Source organism: Taeniopygia guttata, chromosome 14, assembly GCF_048771995.1.
Source record: "Taeniopygia guttata chromosome 14, bTaeGut7.mat, whole genome shotgun sequence".
NCBI classification, from domain to species: Eukaryota; Metazoa; Chordata; class Aves; order Passeriformes; family Estrildidae; genus Taeniopygia; species Taeniopygia guttata.
Genome location: NC_133039.1, coordinates 13,502,432 through 13,522,888, shown reverse-complemented (window position 1 = coordinate 13,522,888; position 20,457 = coordinate 13,502,432). Strand labels below are relative to the sequence as shown.

Genomic DNA, 20,457 nt, shown 5'->3' with positions numbered 1-20,457 from the left:
GCTCACAAAATCATTTACTGTGTGAGGAAGCTCAGAGAAGTGGGGTATCTCTGTATTTGGAGGGATCCAAGACTTGCTCCACAGCCAAGGCAAACCAGCACTGGATGTCAACCATGGGATCCCTGTCCCCTTCTGCCAGCGCTTCTGGGCCTGTCACCCATGCTCACCACTTGGCAACTCTCTGCCTGGCTGCCTCTCTCCTAAAATCTCCCCTTCCTGTGCCAGGCAGGTGAAGCACAGCAGAGCCAAGTGCTCTCCAGGACAGAATGTCTGGGAGCAGGGGGAGTTGTGGAATTGTGATCATGAGCATCCCATGGCGTCCCACTTCCCTGAGGAAGAGATTACCAGAACTGCTCCTTGGAGATGTGAGCATCAGGCCAGGCAGCTTTGGGTGCCCCATCTCCTCCAGAAGCCAAGCCTTGGGCTGTTTTCCAAAGGAGCTGCTTCCCAGCCCTTTGTCCCCTGTCCCCATCAGGACATGGAGGCTCCTGCCACTCCCTTGCTCTGCAGGGCTGGAGACACCACCTGATGTCCAACCATGTCGTGTCCAAGCATCTCATGTCCAACATCTCACACTCCTCGTGCTCATGCTGTGTCCCTCAGCCTGGGCAGCTCCTCTTCCCCACCCTGGGGGCTGACAGCAGCCAGACCCCTGCTGCCTTGGCCATCTCACCTCGGGCCTCTCCTGGTGTTCTCCCAGAGAACAGATTCCCACTCTGATTGTCCTGCTGGGCATTCTCTTACCTCCTGTCAGAAGTCCTTCCACGGACACATGCTGGCTGGCACAGTGACCAGCCTCCAGAGAACCCACAGCTGGCAAACGGGAGCAAATCCAACCTTGTATTGTATTTCATCCTGATTCTTTATAGTTACGGAGGTCAAAACAGGAGAAAACACATCTGGAAGCAGATGTACAACTCCAAATCTTGGACTTATAGACATTGTAGACCTTGTAGAATTTACAGACCTTGGACTTAGACTTTTCCTATTGGCAGCATCTTCCCCAGTGTGCCAAGGCCATGTCATGGAGAACAAGTGTCACAGAGGACTTTGGTTCTTTGGTTTCTCTTCCCACACTTCTGTGACTCTCCCAGGGCTGTGAGGTCAGTGCCCATGGTCTTGGGTGACCACCTTGTGGGCAATGTCCCACGAGACACCAGTCAGTGTCAGAAGCTATCCCAGCCCACCTGAGCTTTGGCCTCTAGTGGGACATGGAGCAGAGGTGTCTGCCCAGGAGGTTCATGTCTCTTCCCAACAGAGGGGTATTTTCAGGTCTCCAAAGCTGAACACCTTTAGCTCAGCCTGTTTATCTTAGTCTGGCATTCAACTGCTGCCCAGAGCCCCCCGCCATGAAAATTCTGCCTGATGGAAATGAATCATTCAGCCTGAATTCTCATTGAATTCATCTGAATTCTCAGGTAATTTGTGCTCCTCATGTGTCAATGTGGCCTGGTAGCTTCTGTGCTGGGCAGACCTCTGGATGGACCATGTGGAGCAGTTGGGGGTTTTGGGAATGCCTTGGTGATGATCAGAGCAATTGTCTGGGTTGGGCAGCAAGGCTCAGTGAGCCCCCACTGCACTTCAGCCTTCCAAAGGGCCTCTGCTTCAGGGTGGCATCCACAGCCCTGCATCCTGCCCCTTGGATCCCTTGGTGGATCTCAGGATGGACTGTCCAGGGCTGGTGACTCTCAGCTTTCTCAGCTTAATCACTGTTTGTGCATCCATTCCCTGCAGGAGCTTCTGGCATTGGCCATTTTAACCCCACGGGAGGGGGACTGTGGTTCTGGAGTATTCCCAGTATCTGTGAGTGCAGCAAGAGCAGAACAGCTTCGGTCTGAGGCTTGCACTAACAACCAAATCCCTGTCAGGCTGTTTCCTCCCTGGGTCACTTGTGCCTGTCAGTGCCTTGTAAGCACTGTCCCAATGGATGAATGGCAGTGCCCACCTCAGAGAGCATCTGGGGGTGCAGTGAGCCCCCCACCCTCTGGAGAGGCACTCCTCTGCTGTCCCTTGTCATGAGGACAAAACCTTGGGCAAGCCCTCTGGGCTCCTTGAAATGAGCCCTTTTGGTTTCTCCATTGCTGTTTCCTTTCCATGTTCTTACTAAAGATCCTCATGACTACACATGAGCCACTGGCCTTGGATGGCACCGAGCTACCCACAGCAGGGATAAGGACATTTTGAGCTCAGTGGCATCCTGGGCGGGCCAGGGGCTCCTGAGTGAGGTCACACCCACCAGAGACCCTTGCTGTGCAGAGTTCTCTGCTGGCTCAGCCCCATCCTCATCCCACAGCCACTAATGCCTGTCCAGCCATGTCGTTCAGAGCTGTTTTCAATCAGCCCAGGACCCTCCTGCCCTGCTGTGGCCCAGGTGTGCACCCTCACCCAGAACTGCCCTAGGGGAGCCCACTGCTCAGGGCACGCCATACCCAGTGCCTGGAGGGGCTGGGGTGCCCTGCTCACCTCCAGCACCCACAGCTGCCACCTCAGCCCCTCTCAGCCCATTCCCACCCGCTCCCACCTCCTCCTGCCCAAACACCCCCATCAGCCAGGCTGTGGCCACCTGGTCCCCACTCATGTCCCACCTGCCCTCTGCTGCTGCTGGTTGTATTTCCTCTCCAGGTTCCTCGGCTCTGGTCTCAGCTGCGCCGTGTTGGGAAGACAAGGTGAGTCCAGGTGCGATCTCCACTTCTCCTCCCCAGCAGCGCCGGCTCATCACAACGTGGCCACTTCTATTTCCACATCAGTTGTATCCCATGTCCTTAAAGGAAGGTGATTTCCCCATCCCAGGGCAACAGCACCATCCCAGGGTAAATCCCAGGGCACGGCTGATTTAAGGGGAGCCACCCCAGCTGTCAACTCCCCATGGGAACCACCACCCCAAAACCAGGCCCGGAACCAACCTGGCCTTGCAGCCCTCTGTGCCACCGCTGCCCTGGGGAGGCAGTGAGGGGTGAGGGTCCCACTGAGGTCCTGGCAGGATCCCGGTGAGGTTTCAGGGCTGGCTGGAGCTGGGAACATCCCTGCCCTCTTTGTGCTCCCCTGGTAAGCAGCGCAGTGCAAATATCAGCCGTGTTCTTTGAAATGAAAATAAAACTGATGAAAGTCGGGCAAATCCTCCTGCTGGCCCCTGCTGCTGGCCCGAGCAGTGGCTCTTTCTGCCGCCGAGCCGGCTCCCGCAGTTATCAATACATTATGTATGCCGGTGTCCGTCGGCCAGAGCCTTTTGTTGATGCTGAATATGTCCTGGCCAACAAAAGTGGACTGGATTAGCCACAGTGGATTAAAAGATTTTCTTCTTGGAGTTTACCTAATAATATAACAATTGACATTGAAGGTCTCTTTGAACCCTACACGACTCTCTTATTTTACCATCTGTGAGTTTGCTCTCCGTGCCGCTGATGGGGCGCCCGGCTGCCGGTGGTGCCGGTGGTGGGAACGCCGCCCGGAGCCAAATTTATCGCTGAGCAGAAGAAAGCAGCATTTGAAGGGAGGCGGCGGGAAGGGAAAGTGGCACAACTTCTGTCCTCCTGCCTTTGTCCTCGGCCCTTCTGCTGGTGGCTCACCAGGCTGGCGATGCTGCGGCGTGAGGAGAGAAGAGACCCAAGGAATGGGCTCCAGCGGTGGGGAAGCCACCCGCTCATCTGCAATTCGAGGTGTCTGGAGAGGTCCCGGACGGAATAAGCTCCTTTATTAACCACGAATTTTGGGAGAGTTGTCGAACTGTGAGCCAATGGAGTTTGCTCGTCTCGGTTCCAGCTGTTGGGATCTGGCCACTGTCCCTGGTCTCCATTGCAAGATGGGTCAGGCAGCAGCGGCAGCGACACCGGGAAACATGGAGGGCAGTGGCAGCAGGGGAGGAAGGCTCCCCCCAGCATCCTGCGGCGCCGCCGGCCCTCGCCCCCTCCTCCGGCACACCCTGGCGTCCCAGCCTTGGGCTTTGATCTCATCCGGGGGGGCTCCATTCACAAGTCTTTCATTGCAGCCTTTGGAAATATCCGTCCTCAGAAGTCGCCAGTAATGAGATGGGGAGACGATGAGCAATTTAGGCGCCGTTCTTTCTCACTTGCGTTTTTTATCTCCATATCCCCCCCCTTTTTTTTTCCCTCTTTTTTCTTTTTTTTTTTTGCAAAGACACTTCTGGAGCGGTGCCGACTTTGTATGGGATCACCGCACCACCCCAGACCTGCCGGGGGGGCAGGAATATGGGGCTCGTGCCTCTCAGCCGGGGGCCTTTGATGAAGCTGCTTTGCGAAATTTGATTTGAAAGGCCTACGATGGCAATTTGGGGAGAATGGTGGAGCCTTTCTCCACCCGCCTCTCTTTGTCTCCCACCCGAAGGGGGGTTCCATTGTGGGTGCCGGGGCGAGGGGGTCGGGGTGGCGGCGTGGGTGGGGTGGGGCGGCGGAGGGACCGCGGCGCGGGAGAACAATGAGCGGGAGATGGGGAGAGTTGGGATTCTCACCTGCCCGGGCGTTCGCAGTCCGCCATGACGGGAGCAGCCGCCCTGCTTGCTGCCGGCCGCAGCACTTTTTTTCCCCAGACTCTTGAACCTATTTCCCTTTCTTGGCAAGTGCGTGGCTGGAAGATGGGAATCTTTACTTTATATTGCAGCTTGGGCTTCCCAGCCTGATTGGCTGCAGCCAGGACCAAATGCTGGTCCTTCCATCCCATCGTCACTATGGCAACTGGCCCCGTTAGGCACCACCGATTTACTTATAATTGCTGGGTAAATAGTCAAGACAGGCCGCTTTCATCCCGCACCCAGAGATTGCTCTTCCTCATCTCCTTTTTTCCCTACTTTTTTTTTTTTTTTCTTGGAGGAGGAAGCCCTGAAGAGCAGCAACACTTAAGGAAACTCTTTGAAGGCTGTTGCAGAAAGCAGTGCCTCCCTTGGCCAGCCTTTCCCATCGCTCCCGCTGCACAATGCCTCGGTGCCAAGGCTTTCCCGCACCATCACGGCTCATCACTGTCAACCCTCATCATCCTCCTCCTCCGAGGAGCGGTGCTGGGTGCAGACACACGATGCCCTACCAGCCATTTCTTCTGTTTCCCTTGGGGATTCCACCCTGGTTCATCCCAAGAGCCAGGATGGGGCCAAACCATCCTCTATGACCTCTTCCCCACTTCCCCAGTGCTGCCATCGTGATTCCTGTTCACAGCACTGGCATTTTCTACCAGGGAACTGGCACTGCCTGGATCAGCCATCCCTTTTCCTGGCCTCTTGGGGCATCCAAGGCTCCAAGGATGGCCATGCTCATCTCTGGAGCTTAGGATGCTTACTGCCTTCCTGCTGAGCTGCTCTGAGCCAGTTCTGCAAGGCCCAGAGCCTCCCACTCCTCTGGAGGGTGTTATCCATGGTGGACAGAGCACAGGGCTAGACACCAGTCCTGTGATGTGGGCATGGGTTCCTGTTCATGGCTGAGTGGGTCCTGCAGGTGGGAATGTGGTCCTGGCTCCACTCTCATGGTCCAGGGATGGATGTGGCAGCCAGAGCACAGCAAACAGCCCAGCCCAGCCCTGCTGGCTGGAACACCAGCATGGGACCTGCAGTGTGCTTCTGTTCCCATGGGTCATTACTGACACCAACAGCAGTTCCAGGAAAGTGGGGGAAAAAGGGGTTTTAGGGAGAATCTAAAGGCTGAAGAGATCTGGAGAAAATGGGCAACAAGGCAAGAGATGAAAGCGTGGGCTTGAGGGAAAGGAAGTTGAGGTCATCTTCCCATTTCCTCCTCAAAACAATCCAGAGTGGGGTCCTTCAGGGCAGCTGCAGGAGGAGCACTAGGAGGCTCTGCCCAAGCTCATTATGTTCTTGGGAGAGCTGGGGGTTTCCAGGCCTGGGGAGCAGAGAGGAGACAAAGGTGATCACAGATGTCAACACAAACCTAGCTGAAAAGAGAGCAGAAAGGAGCCATGGAGCAGCAGGCGTGTCCAGGGCTTCTGCAGGAACTGGGGGAGAACCAGCTGATCCTCAGACAGATCCTATCTACCCACTGCCAGAAAGAGTTGTCTAGAGCCTGGCAGATGTGATAATAAATTTCCTTTTCGCATATCACAGGGAGAGCCTGGAAAGGGCAGGTCACTGACCCCGACAGCAGTACCAGTGAGTTGGCAGAAAGACTCCTGGAAATGGGTTCTGGGGGCACTAAATACCCTCCATCTGGGAAACTAGGGTGATTGTAAAGGGATGCCTGTCTCCTGGGAGCAGCAGCAATGAATGATGCTCACAATAAAGCTCCCATGGGTGTGCAAAGGGCTGGTGACAATGTGGTCACTGAAGGCTTCCAGAGAAGTGGAGGAGAAGGGGCTGGCTGGTGCCTGGAGCAGCTGCTGCCAACAGTGCTGGGCCCAGTGCTGGGCAAAGAGCCCACCAGGGGCCAGAACAAGCAAAAGGAGGCACCAGGGGTGGGCTCTCCCCACCCACCACATCAGCAGCCGGCTCAGGGTGGCTGGGAAGGCTCAGCTCAAACATTCCAGCCCCGATCCAGCCCAGCACTGCATCCCCCAGTGCAGCGAGTGGGGCCACGCTAAGGACGGTGTCACAGCACCAGCTGTGCTCTGGGCCAGGGGCTGGCTGCTCCGAGCTCTGCTTTGGGACTCAGGGATGGGATTCTTGGCACACCTGTTGTGGGAATCCAGGGCTTCCCTCTGGCTGCCCTGGCAGGTCTGGGACCCTGGCAGGGGTCAGGAACCCCCCTGGACAGAGCCCCGAGAGACACTGTCTGTGATCTCTGTCCATGGAGAGGAGTTTTCAATCTCACAGGATGAATTACAAGCTTTGAGTGTTTGATAAGAGTAATAATTAAGTGTGATATGGGTGCAAAAGTAAAATTTTAAGTTTCTAGATTAGGGGTTCAGAGGGGACAAGATGGAGGAATTGGGTGTGTCTTGTCCTTTTTCTCCTTCTTCATGCCCTCCATGTTTCACTGTGGTGTTGGCATTTTTCTGTTGGTTCAGGCTGGGGACACACTGTCCAACGTAGGTGACAGATATTGGCACGTTATTGTAAATCCATCACAGGTAGTTTCTGGTATTTAATGTTTGTACCATCCCACTGAGGGCAGAGCCCCACACGCTGCCCTGCAGGACAGAGCTGCGGCAGGGCAGCAGAACATGTTAGAGATAAACAAAATAAACAACCTTGAAACAGCACAGACGAATTATGGCTTCTGCTTTGGCAGCGGGGCTGAAAGACAGAGACTTTCTACAATCTCGGAATCACCAATACCCACAGATTCCGACAACCTGTATTTGCTGTTCCTGCCTGGGGCTGCTCTCCTGCTTGTGCTTTCTCTGTCTGCTAAGGGCAGCATCTCTGTGAAGTTCTCTGGGGTCTGGCTGAGCAGGGATCACTCTCTGTGCGCTGAGGAGGAGTTGGCACCTCCGTGGGTACCTGCAGGTCCCCAGCAAGGGCAGCTCCAGCTGCGCTCGGGGCTGTGGCAGAGCCCGCGCTGCCCTCCGAGCATCCTCCGGCCGTTCCCATGGCAACTCCGGCTCGCAGCTCCGAGCCTCAGCCACAGCCATCACAGCCATCACAGCCACAGCCATCACAGCTTCAGGCACAGCCACACGGCTCCAGCCACACACACCCACTGCCAGCTCCCCTGCCAGGCTCTTCTCACCTTCCACCCTCTCCTGCTGTTGGAACTCAAAATGTCCCTCAGACATTTTTGGAGGTTCCAGGCCCAGGTCAGAAGCATTTGAGACCCTGGCAGGCAGCTGGAAACAGCTGTGATTTTGGGTTTGAGCCATGGAATGAATTACCAACCTTGCAGGTGGAACACGAAGTCACAAAAGTTTAGATATTATAGTAGAAGTAGTCACAAAGTAGAGGGAAGAATTTTTAATACTGTACAAGGGGGTTTTAACACCTGTACAGGGGGGTTTTTACTTTGTACATGGGGGTCAGAAGTTTTAAGATGGAGGAATGTAGGCCAGTCCTGTTCCTCCTCTTTCTCCTTCCTCACCTCCATGTTCTTGGTGATGTTGGCACTCACAGATTGGTTTAGAGTAGAAAAGCACCATTTAATATAGGTAATAGGCATTGGGGAAAAACTGTAATATGTAACACGTAATGTACCATATAAAAGACAGCACAGCCCTGGGCGGGGAGAGAAGAAGCAGTCGGGAGTCAGAGAGGATGTCAGGGTGTGTGTGTGCCTCTGCCTGAGCTGTGAGCAAACCACAGCAGCCCCAGAAGAAAATCTTTTAGATAACTTGCAATAAACTGCCTTGAGACCAAACAACAGAGACTGCTGAGCCTTTCTTTGGAAGCACGGGCTGGAGGAGAGACTTTTCCACCACACGGAGCCCCTGAACCAGGCCTGGGCTCCGACATCCTGAAGCAATCCCCTCCTGCCACCGAGACCTGCTGGTTCCCCCCACAGAGGAGGGGGAACTCTCTGCTCCCCACTGCAGAGAGTGACTCCACAAGACACTCCAACAAAAGTATCTTTCCCAGAGCTCCACAAAGGCCTTAATTCACTTTGTTCTTCAGTATATCATGCAGAAGACAGGGAAAAAAACCACAAAAAACAATAAAAGGTGATGCAGCATTCAAAAAAAGAGAAGGGAGCTCAGCAGTACAAGTGGGTCTGGGCATGAGTGATTTACACACTACTTTCAGCTCTGCACATCCCAGGAGCACCTGGACAGGTGGAAACCCACTAGCCTAGTTCCTGCATCCAAGGAGATTTCCCTCCATTTTTGGTTCTGGCACATGGGTTTTACACTTAAAAACAGTGGTAGAGAACTGCTGTGAAAAGGAAGAGACACAGTTAATGACTGCTGGAGGAAAAGCCTTGCAGCAAGACTTGAAGCTCAATAGGCTGAGAGGATAAAATGCAAGAAAGAGGAGAAAATCTCATGGATGTTGAAGTTCTGCACTGGGAGCAGAGCATGACAAGGCTCCGTTCCCAGAGCTGGAGCAAGGCAGCTTGGAGTTAGGAGAAAAGACTTTCCACTCCTTGAAACCTCCCAAATACATGACTTTTAGGGGGAAGGATTTAACAAGCTCAGGTCTTCCACCAGCCCCAAAAGTCAAGGGACAGCATCCTGAGGAATAAAATGAGCAGCCATAGACAGTTATGGGCTGTGGAGGCAGAGTCCCTCACATCCAGCTGGGCAGGTGAGACTCATCTGGAAAAGTCCACCTGGGTCTCACAACACACGCAGGAGGGGTCTGTCAAGGAATTTAAAGGGCTGTCAAGGAAATTAAAATACCTTGGAATATGTGAGCAGTCTCCATGGGAAAAAATACCGGTCTGGAGCACAAAAATCCTGGCCCCATTAATTACTGGAGCACAGCCAGAGAAATCCCCTTCCCACTGCTCCCTTTTCCCTGTCATTCCCCATCCTGTTTGCTCCCTCCACCTCCCTCACCTCTGCTTGGGGGACACATCCCTGGGGGCATCAGGGCACAAGGACCTCAGAGCAGCCACATCTCACAGAGGCCCTGTGAGCAGAGCCCTGTTCCCATCTCAGAAATGCCATTTTCTGTGTTTGAGTGCTCTGGCTGGCCCGAACCAGCCCCATTTCCATGTTACCATGGCAATGGCTGCCTGGAAAATGTGTGCAGTGGATGCTCAGAGCAGCAGAGTCCAGCCAGGCAAAGGCCCCTGTGGCCAGTCTGGAGCTGGCACGGCCACCCTCCCAGCTCCTCCTGCTGCAGCCAAGGAGCCTGAGCTGAGCCTCCTGAGCACACCCGAGGTGTGGCAGGAGTGGGAATGGAGGGAACTCCCCCTGCCTGCCTCTGTTCGTGTGTCCATCTCCCACGTCCAGTGTGCCCAGCCCAGCTCAGCCCACAGCTGCAGGTGGCAGGAACATGGCAGGGAGCTTTTGGCAATTCTTTTGCATATGGAGATTTTATTAGTGGGGTTTTGTTTGTTTGTTTGTTTTTGGTTTTTTGGTTTTTTTTTCTTTCTCATGATGTAGATGGTGGCCTGGTCAGGGAGAGAGAAACGACAACAATTTCTCACAGTAACTTGTGAGAATTTTTAGGGAGTTGGTAAGAATGTAATAACTTGTTAGTATAAACAATCTGCAAATAGTGATTTTCCACTTTGTCTCTCTGTGCTTCTCTAAAACCAGAAAAAACCCTGAGAGAGACAGAATTATGTCTCTCTGTCCAGAGACTATGAATGCCACATTATGACTCCTTACTGTAACAACTGAGCCCCCATGTCCCTGTCTGCTTCTCTGCTCAGGCTGCATGCTGGTCTCACCCCAGAGAGAGTCCCCCCACAGCCCTGCCACCATCAGGCCACCAGCCCTGCTCGGCCATGCCTCGTCCCACCTCATCCCCTGCAGGGCTGGGGCAGCTGGCCAGGACCAGCAGCGTGTCCAGCAGGGCTGGAAAAGCCACTGGTCACTCCTGGAGAGCCACCAGGACCTTCTGCTGGCCACAGCCAGCCAGCACCCGAGGTGACAGCCCCAGGGATGCTCACACAGAGCCAGGTTGTTTGCTGCTCCATTCACTGGGCTCTAGGTGATCCAGCACATGGTCACTGACTCCATCCTGCCATCCCTGCCTGCAGCACCTCTCCTGGAGGGGATGGTTTGGCACACAGACAGTTCCGTGGGTGGGTGGGAGAAGAGGGAGCACAGCACGTGGCAGCAGAAGGAGCTCAGGCAGGAGGGTGACTGTCCATCACCCAGAGGAGGGAGGGACAGAACTACTGGGCTGCCTCCCCTCCTGCCAGCACCTGGGAGCTGCTTTTCCTGCCCCACCCCCTCCTGGCTGCTGCTTTGCAGGGAGGAACCGCAGCTCGGAAGCTGCAGCACAGAACCGTGAGCTTGGGAGGACCTCTGGAGGTCTCAGCCCAGGCTCCTGCTCTGAGCAGGGCTCCAGGGGTCACTCAGGGCCTCACCCTGTCCTTTGAAAACCTCCACCTCTCCAGACCCTGTCCCAGGACTGCACCACCCTCCTGTGGAAGTTTTTTCTCAAGTCCAGCCAGTGTTTCTCACTACCCACAGTCTCCTGTTCTTCCCTCTGCAATGAGCTCAGCTCCATCTTGATCCCCAAAACCCAGAATGGTTTGTCACTCATGGGCAGAACCACCAGGATATTTGATCCCATTTCCTGATCCCCAGTGCAAATTCCAGGGAGAGAGCAAAGCTGTGGGGAGTAAGCACAGCACACATTCCCAGCTCCAACAGCCTGAGCATCCCAGACCAGCTGTGTGGAAGGAATCAAGTCCTGTGGATCTGAAAACAAACACTGCAGTGATACTGGAAAGGGTTTGCTGGAATTGTTCAAACAAGTTTCTAAATCTCATGTCTCCTTGATTAATGCCATAGGATGGGGGATGACTTCAGGCTTCATTTTGACCTCTGCTGACACCAAGTTTGGGCTGATTCACAGCACTCCTAAAAGTCACACCCCTTTGCAACAGTGATTCCAAACCAAGAGCCTCCAAGCCAGGAGGGAAAGACAGGCTTACCTGAGACCAGTAGGAAAGGATGTGCTGCTTGTGCTACTGCTCCCCAAATATCCCTTTTGTTTGAATACAGAGGGGCTTGTTGGGAATTTACAAGGAAAATCTGTTTAATTCATGAAGGTAAACAGGTAAGAAAAAGTTTGTTGAGAAGCAGAGCCTTAATCTCAAGCTGGGTTTTGGATCAGCAACTGTGACTTGCTAGGAACAACAATGAGACAGGCAAAATCCAAACACTGCTTCAAGATACCAGCAAACACCAGAATTCAGAAACAGCAGGTGCCAAACAGCAGGATTAGTCCAGCCATCCCACCCAAGGCCTTTCCTGCTTGGATGCTTTCCCCAATTAACCTTTTTCTCTGCTTTATTACTTTGCAGTGTAGGGTTTGGGGATGATTGTTCCCTCACAACTGGAACATGGGCCCAAATTTCATGTACCAAGGGGCAGTTTCATATTTGTGGCTTGCTGGGACTGTTAAAGAGAGTGGCATGTTTTTGGTATCTGAGGAATGAATTAAACAGGAATCCCTCAGTCCTGGATTAAAGTCCCACTTCCCAGTGCTGGTGGCTGACACAGCACACGTGCCTCTCCCAGCCTCTCATCCATCATCCTTTCACTGCTGCCTTGATGAGGTAATTTTTCACCATTCCCCTTTCCCAGCACAGCCTGGGCTAACGCTGCCAGATCCAAGGTGACCCTGGCCAGGGCTCTCTGGCAGTTTTTTGGGGGCTGTCAAGTCCTTGCCAGCCTGGTGTTGGATCCTCCCCATGCTCCACGTGCCTGTGTCTGGCTCTGGACCAGGAGCAGGAGCCTGGTGACCTTTGCAGAAGCCTGAGGCAGTGCTGGGATCTGAGCAGTGCTTGGCAGCCAGGCCCTTCCCCTGTCCAGGGGTGGATTTTCAACCTCAAGCTGATAGCACCCTACTTGTACCCATGGGTTTGTGGCATCTGTGGCTTTCTGGGAACACGTTGCCGTGGCACACTACCAGCTCCTCTGATCCCCCTGTCAGGGCAGCAAAGAACCATTATTTGCCAGACTGAGCCCAGCTAAACAGGGAAAAACCATCCCTCAAGCAGCACCAAACTCTCCAGCTGCAGCCAGCACTGTAAAAGCAGGACAGGACTAACACTGAACCCTGAGCTGTTCCTCCACCTCCTCAAGGTCACCTGGCAGGGGGGTTTGTAGTGCAAACTACCCCAAATGCTGCACAGGGGCTCCCTCCCCAGCTCGAGACATCTGCTGCTGTGCCCAGCAGCCCTGTGTGCTCCAACTCTGCTTCCCTTGAGGCTGCAGCACCCCTGGTCCCCAGTTTGCAGCTTCCCTCAAGGCAGCAGAGTAATCCATGAGAGTACATCTCTGGGCCTCATCCAACATGGGTATAAGGAAAGGAAGGTTTCCCCCCAAAGGCAGGATGACAAAAAGTCAGGATTCATCATATCGCAAATAGGTTCCCCAGAGAACCTCCTGCAGCTTTAGCTGTGCTCATGCAGTGTCCCCCTTAGAACCCTCACCCCCAGCAGGACAGGAGCTCTCCCAAAAGCTCCTGCTATGCCTTGTCACCCACCAAGCCCTCCCAGATCCTGCAGATGCTCAATGAGCAGCTCTGGAGATCAGACAGGGTCCAGGCTGGGCACTTCCAGCCGTGGGAGGACACACAAGCAGAGCCTCAGCTCCACAGAACCAGAACCTCCCAGCCCTGGGACAGAGCAGCAGCTGCTCATTGTCCCCTCAGCCACTTCCAGCAGCTCCCTCAGTGCCCAGGAGCTCCGAGGCCCCGGGGACCCCCATGGGGCTGGGCAGGATCCGGGCAGGCGCCAGCAGAGCTGTGCAGGGGCCAGGGCAGAGCCACGGGCTGGAGCTTTGCTGGGAGCTGCATTAAAATGCATGAGCTGAGCTGGCCCTAATGATGAGCAGAGCTGTCAAACAAGGAGCTTGTCCCAGCTAATTATCTCTAACGAGGGCAGAGTGTCAGGGTCCCCGAGGAGCTGGGCAGCAGTTTCTCACTCAGCTCAGTTGCAGCAGAGAGAGGAGATAACCAAATGTCATTGTGCTGGCCTAGCTGCAGTCATTAATTAGGCAAATACGACCTTCTGTGCCAGTTTGCTCTTGAGAACCTGGACTTGCTGGGGATGGAACACACAGGCAGGCTGGAAACATCCCAGCTTCTGCCACCCAGCCTGTTCCCCCTGTGCCCCTGCAGGAACAGCACAGCCCTGCCTGGCAGCCCCAGCCAGCCCTACCAGCCTGTGCCAGGCTCAAATACCCCTTATGGGGACCCCAGCCCCTTCTCTGTCCTAAAGAGCAGCAGATAAGTCTGGTTTTCATGAACTGCTGTTGTTTAGATCCCATTCAACTGCACAACCTCCCTCACCCAACCCCCAGCACAGCCCTGTGAGGCTCTGTGCTCACCCAGTGGCTGTTTCTGCACCACTCCTCCCCCAAACCTTCGAGGCACTGCCAGTCTCCGCTCCCCTGTGGTCCTGCTCCATCCCAGCACAGAGGGGCCGAGCCACACTCTGCTCTACAAGCCCAGTTTCTCTCTCTTCACTCCTGGGGCTCACAAACCAAGGCACTGCACTTGCCCTGATGTGCCAGAGAGGGGGAAACCCAAGACAGGGGTAAGGCAAAGTCTCTTCCACAGAGACGACCCACACAAGGTTCAGCCTGCAGGCGCTGTGCTTGTCCCTCACCTCAGAGCTGAGGGGAACAGGGCAGAGGCTGATTTTGATCCACCCAGAAACTCACTGCACCACCACAAAGCTGCCAGACAACACCAGGGACTCCCAGTGCTGCTCATCAGCCTGTAATTATGGCAATGCTCTGCAGTCCCTTGTTGCCAGACAGCAGCAAAGACTTCAACACCCCCTTCAACTACATCTTTACAAAATAAGATTAAAAGTCACCAACTCACAACAGAAACTGGGCTGTAACCCAAGGGTTAGTGAGCTGCACTGGGGAGCTCAGCCCCACCTGCTGAGGGGTTCGGGGTCACACTTTTGGGGCCCAACGATCTGGGGTGGATGAAGCTGGGGATTGATCTAAGTTACATTGTGTCTCACAGTCCTTGCTACAACACACTAATAAAACAAGTATCAGAGAGAAGTTTACTACTGTTAATACTAAAATGTGTATTTTGTATCACAAGTGGGCTCTCAACAGCAGCCAACTGCTTGTACAGGCACAAGATCCATACTGAGTCAGTCTGACAAGAACTCTCAGAGCCACAGCACAGAAACACTTTCCTCAGCCCACAGGAACAGGTCCTCAGTGCATTTAGGCTGTTGTGACACTTCAGCAACGTGGTTCTCATGTGGCTCCTTCCCCAGCAGCATGGTTCAGGCAGCAGAGCCCCTGAACCCCACTGCTTTCTCTGCAGCAGGGTTTTGCTCCCAAGGTTTCTTCTTTCTACTGCTTCTGCACTGCCTGTTGCTGTTCTTTCAGCTGGCTGACAAGCTCTTCAGCATACACCTTGAACAGGGGGACAGGGTCCTGCAACAAAGCAGAGGACACACCATGTGAAAGGAGTGAACCTGAGCAGCCAAAACCAGAGGAAGATGTGACTGGGTTTTATTCAGGGGCTGAACAAGGCAAGGTGCTGTGCCACAGCTGCTGCTCAGCTCTGTGACTGACGGAACCCAGGCCTGGTTCAGGGGCTCTGTGTGGTGGAAAAGTCTCTCCTCCAGCCCGTGCTTCCCAAGAAAGGCTCAGCAGTCTCTGTTGTCCGGTCTCAAGGCAGTTTATTGCAAGTTATCTAAAAGATTTTCTTCTCTGGCTGCTGTGGTTTGCTCACAGCTCAGGCAGAGGCACACACACACCCCTGACACCCTCTCTGTCTGCTGTCTTCTTCTTCTCCCTCTCTGCCCAGGGCTGTGCTGTCTTTTATATGGTACATTACGTGTTACATGGGTACAGTTTTTCCCCAATGCCTATTACCTATATTAAATGGTGCTTTTCTACTCTAAACCAATCTGTGAGTGCCAACATCACCAAGAACATGGAGGTGAGGAAGGAGAAAGAGGGAGGACAGGGCAGGCCCAAATCCCTCCATCTTGAAACTTCTGACCCCCATGTACAAAACTAAACCCCCCCTGTACAGGTGTTAAAACCCCCTTGTACAATACTAAGAAATTCTTCCCTCTACTTTGTGACTTCTAATATAATATCTAAACTTTTGTGACTTGTTCTTCCTGCAAGGTTGGTAAATAATTCCATGGCTCAAACTCAAAATCACAGCTGTTTCCAGCTGCCTGCCAGGGTCTCAAATGCTTCTGACCCCGGCCTGGAACCTCCAAAAATGTCTGAGGGACATTTTGAGTTCCAACATGTTACCCTCCCTCAGAGAGGACAGGCACTGTGTGGGGCATTCAGCAGCTTCCCCAGTTCTGACAGCAGATGAGGATCATCAGTAGCTCCCAAGGATCCCTTTCCTTCCTTCCTCCCTCCCTCCCCACACTGCCTGCCATCAGTGTGCACCCAGCTGAACACACCCCACGGAGCAGCTGCAGCCACAACTTCAGTGCTGAGCACTCAGGAAATCACCTTTTTTTCCAGGAGCCTCTGTTTTTCTATGGCTTCTTCCAAACTCAAGCCAACCCATTCAGCTTCTTCTTCTGGGATCACAAATTCCTGTGATAAAAGAAGGAGAAGGTAGCACAGTCTTTGCAGGTGACCAATATACAAATCCTCTCTATGCCCAGTGTTGGAACCTTAGTTACTGAGAATTTCAGACTTTCTGTGCTGACAGGCACTGACCCCAAGAGAACACTGCATTTGACCTGAGGCCATGGAGAAAACTTCCAAAACTGAATGACAGAACTAAAATTAGAAGTGTGTAATATTACATAGTAAAAAACCTGAAAGTTTTAGAATATAGTAATGTATATATAAAACAAGATAGAAATTTTAGAACAGAAGCTAGTCCTTCATCTTCACCTTTTTTTAACAGGTTTAGGTGATATTGTATAGTTAGATAAAAAGTCCACATGACAGACCACAAGTGGTTAGTTATTAAGCTAAAAGTAAAAATAATTTAAGTGTAATTTCTTAATTAGATAATTTATCCTTAAAAAAATCTTATGGAGAAATATAGCTAAATATTTTAGTTTGTTAAAGTACTATAAAACTGACGGTTTATAAGAATATAAATAAAAACGAATAAACATCTAATACTGTCAAACAAGAAATTCCATCTCTCACACTGAATCCTAACCCCCCAAAAAAAATTAAAACTCTCACAGCCCAGGAACCAACTCCAGTGATGGGTGACCATCCAAGCAGCAAATACCAGGACAGGTTGTTGGATTAATCCCTTTTCTGACCCAGAGATGGGGTAACTGAGAGGTGTTTTAAAAAATTTTACTCTATTTTCAGTTTCACGTGAAGGGTGAGACAATATAGATGTCATAAATTACGCTATTGTAATCAGAAGTTAATTATTTTAAATTAAATAATAATAAAAATAATATAATTATTATAACTATTATCATTATTAATATTTACAAATAATAAATATTATTATAACTATAAGAATAATATCAATTATTATTATAATTATTAAGTGTTTTTTGGTTTATTGGTTTTTGTTACATTATGTTGTAAATGCTTTAAAGCTAATTATTTAAAATTGCTCTTTGTGGGTCTTAAAATGTATTTTTCATAGTTTTATTTTTCCAAAGTATTTACTCTTATTTGTAAGGCTCTCTCTTGAAATGTGCTTTTAGTTCTGTTTCTCTTAACAATCTTTCTTATTCTATGGTGTTTTTAAGCTAGTATCTCTTATCTTAAGGTTTGTATGTAGATGTGTATATATATATATTTGTATATTATGTGAGCTTTTTGTTAAGCTTTGAGAAATTTTTATAAATTTAATTTTTTATAAATGTATTTTTTACATTTCCCCCTCTCTCCTGAATGGAAACACATGAGAAATGCATGCCCAGGGTGACAGAACCCACCTTGTACTTGTCATAGACGGCGTCTCTGCGGGCTGGGTCCCCCGGGTGCAGCGCGGGGTCGCGCCGTGCCAGGCGCAGCAGCATCGTCCTCTTCAGATCCATGCCCAGCTTGGAGCACATGTCAGCTCTGGGGGTCTGCACGGGAGCTGGGCTTAGGCAGCAGTGCCAGGGGGCACAGCACTGGCACTTCACCCTCACCCAGCACAGACTGGGAAAGGGGAAAGGTCTGCTGGATGTCGTTACCGGATACGAAGTCAGTACACAAAGGTTTGGTGTGAAAAATGCATAATTTATGACTGGCTTTTCTGCAAATATTACAATGAATATTATGTGTGTAATGTTAGAAAGTTCTGCTGCATTAATTCTCTTAACTAGGGTGTTAAATGCAGTTTTAGGTTCCAACATAATGTTAAAATAGAGACTATGTATGTGGGGAGAGTTGTTTGTTTTTTTTTAAGAATAAGATACTCGCTTTGAGGAACACCTAAATCTTCCAAAGAGGAATTTATGGCTTCTTATCAGAAGAAACTAATTTCTCCAGGCCTTGCTCAAACTCAAAGATGCCATAGAAACTAAAAGAAACAGTTGACATACAACAGACAGATTTTCTTAGACTGTATGCATAACCATGAAAGATAAATGAATATGCATAAATAGAATGTATACATAACCATGAAAGATATATGAATATGCAACAAATGTATTGTTTTAAGGTTGATTCTTTTGTTCACAAGTGATACTTTTTGTGACTTAGTGTCCAAGATCATCCGGACATCTGTAATTCTTTACTTGTTATTATCTTGTAATTATCCTAACTCTAAACTTTATTTTAATAAACATTTTATTACTATTAAACTTTTAAAATTTTAAAAACCAAGTGATTGGCGTTTTTCACATTTGGTAAGTTTAAAGGCTAAAAAGAGAGTGTTTTATTTGAACATTTGATATTTATAGAATTGTACAGGTGACTGTGGATTGCAGGATGGAATTACCACTTCTCCAGGCACTGTTAAACTAACAGTTTATTAATTTTCTCTTCTTATAAAGAAGAATGTAAAACAATTATTATTTACATGAACAGTGCGTGACAACTGCGGAAGGAATACATAAACAGATTAGAAGGTTGAAGAAGTTTTATGAGAACTTTAAGACTTTTAAAAGAACTATAAAAGAAAACTTAACACTTTTAAAAATCAGGGCAACAGTTGGATTTGTTCTGGAGACAATTTGGTCACAGCTCTGAGTTTAATATCAAGTTGAGAGGGTGTTAAAGGCTGGGAGCATTAGAGCTGCGCTGAAACATTAACAGAGCATTTGTTCAGCCTGGAGAAGAGGGCACTGAGGGCAGAGCTCAGCAGGGCTGCAGCTCCTCCTGAGGGGCAGCTCCAATTTCTGGGACAGGGACAGGATCAGGGAAGGGCTGGAGCTGGGCCAGGGCAGGTCAGGCTGGATTTTGGGAAAGGTTCTTCCCCAGAGGGTGCTGGCACTGCCCAGGCTCCCCAGGAATGGGCACAGCCCCGAGGCTACCAAAACTCCAGGAAAGTTTGGGCAGTGCTGAGGCACAGGGTGGGATTGTTGGGGTGTCTGTGCAGGAACAGGGGTGGGAGTGGATGATCCCTGGGGGTCTATTCCAAATCCCAGGACCCCCTGCCTGCCAGCCCAGGGCGGAGGGCAGCGGGGGCACGGCCGGGACCCGCCGGTACCTTGAGGATGTAGAAGTCGAAGCCGAAGGCGGCGTCGATGAGGTCGAGCGTGCGCATGGTGACGGTGATGGTCAGCGTGGCGTCCAGGATCTCGCTGTAGAACTGCCGCTTGAACAGCTGCGGCTTCCAGGTCTTGGGCAGCCTGGTGGAGAGCTGGGCACGGCCGGGCCGTCAGGGGCAGCCCCGGGAGGCCCAGCGGGCCCCGGTGCCGCCGGCGCGGCTCGGCGCTCACCTTGTCGTCGCGGGCATAGCGGAAGCCGCGGACCCAGCCCTCGCCGCCCCAGAGCCCCTCGTTGGCGGCGGGCGGGAAGTACACGGGCACCGGCACGTCCTGCACGCGCTCGCGCTCCCCGGTGCGCGGGTTCCGCCGGTAGCGCAGGCCGTGCGGCTCCCAGTGCACGGGGGTGGGCGGCGTGTTGTCCTGCAGCGAGGCCAGGTAGTGCTGCGGCAGGCGGGCGCAGATGCCGTCCCGCAGGCGCATGGAGGCCCAGAGGCGCGGCGGGAAGCGGTGCAGCGGCATCGCCCCGGGGCCACCACCGGCACCACCACCGGCACCGGCACCGCCACGGCCTCCGCTTCCGCCTCTGCTTCCGCTTCCGCCCCGCGCGGCCGCCAAACGGGCCACGGCCGCCGCTCATTGGCCAGCGCGGACGGAGAACGACGGCGGCCGGGAGGGGCCGCGCCGCGCCCGCGTTTCGGCCCGGCAAGGGCGGACGGTGCCTGAGGGCGGCGGCGGCTCCGCCGGGCCGGGCCCGGGCAGGAACGGGAACGGGAGCGGGACGGGCACGGACCGACCCTGGAGCTCCACACCACGGGCTCGGGGGAACGCTGGAGCTGGGCCAGGCCAGGTCAGGCTGGATTTTGGGAAAGTTCTTCCCCAGAGGTGCTGGCACTGCCCAGGCTCCCCAGGAATGGGCACGGCCCTGAGGCTGTCAGAGCTCCAGGAGGGTTTGGGCAGTGCTGAGGCACAGGGTGGGATTGTTGGGGTGTGGGCAGGGCAGGAGCTGGGCTGGGTGAGCCCCGGGGGTCCCTCCACCCGGGGAAAGCCTGGGCAGCCCTCCCTGGGGACATCCCAAAGGAACATCCCTCTGGGGACATCCCAAAGGAACATCCCTGTCTGGGGACATCCCAAAGGAACATCCCTCCCTGGGGACATCCCAAAGGAACATCCCGGCCTGGGGATATCCCAAAGGAACAGCCCTCCCTGGGGACATCCCAAAGGAACATCCCTGTCCGGGGACATCCCAAAGGAACAGCCCTCCCTGGGGACATCCCGAAGGAACAGCCCTCTCTGGGGACATCCCAAAGGAACAGCCCTGTCTGGGGACATCCCAAAGGAACAGCCCACCCTGGGGACATCCCAA

General features: G+C 52.6%; 2 protein-coding genes across 3 annotated transcripts in view; both read right to left on the bottom strand.

Moving 5' to 3' along the window:
- AXIN1 (axin 1) overlaps positions 1-4,617 on the bottom strand; it is an 83,814-nt gene extending 79,197 nt beyond the window's left edge. Inside the window, exon 1 of one of the 2 annotated variants that reach the window (XM_072935555.1) lies at positions 4,466-4,617. The gene's annotated coding sequence lies outside the window, so the exon portion shown is untranslated. Of the gene's footprint in view, positions 1-2,585; positions 2,915-4,465 lie in introns of those variants that run through there. The other variant, XM_030284707.4, reaches the window with a different exon arrangement.
- A 9,930-nt stretch (positions 4,618-14,547) lies between these two features.
- On the bottom strand, positions 14,548-19,682 carry MRPL28 (mitochondrial ribosomal protein L28). Its single transcript, NM_001245576.1, is given in 5 exon segments — positions 14,548-14,925; positions 15,976-16,062; positions 17,391-17,525; positions 19,094-19,246; positions 19,326-19,682. Coding segments are annotated over 5 exon segments (747 nt in total). The 5' UTR covers positions 19,614-19,682; the 3' UTR covers positions 14,548-14,841.
- Between the last annotated feature and the right edge of the window lie 775 nt (positions 19,683-20,457).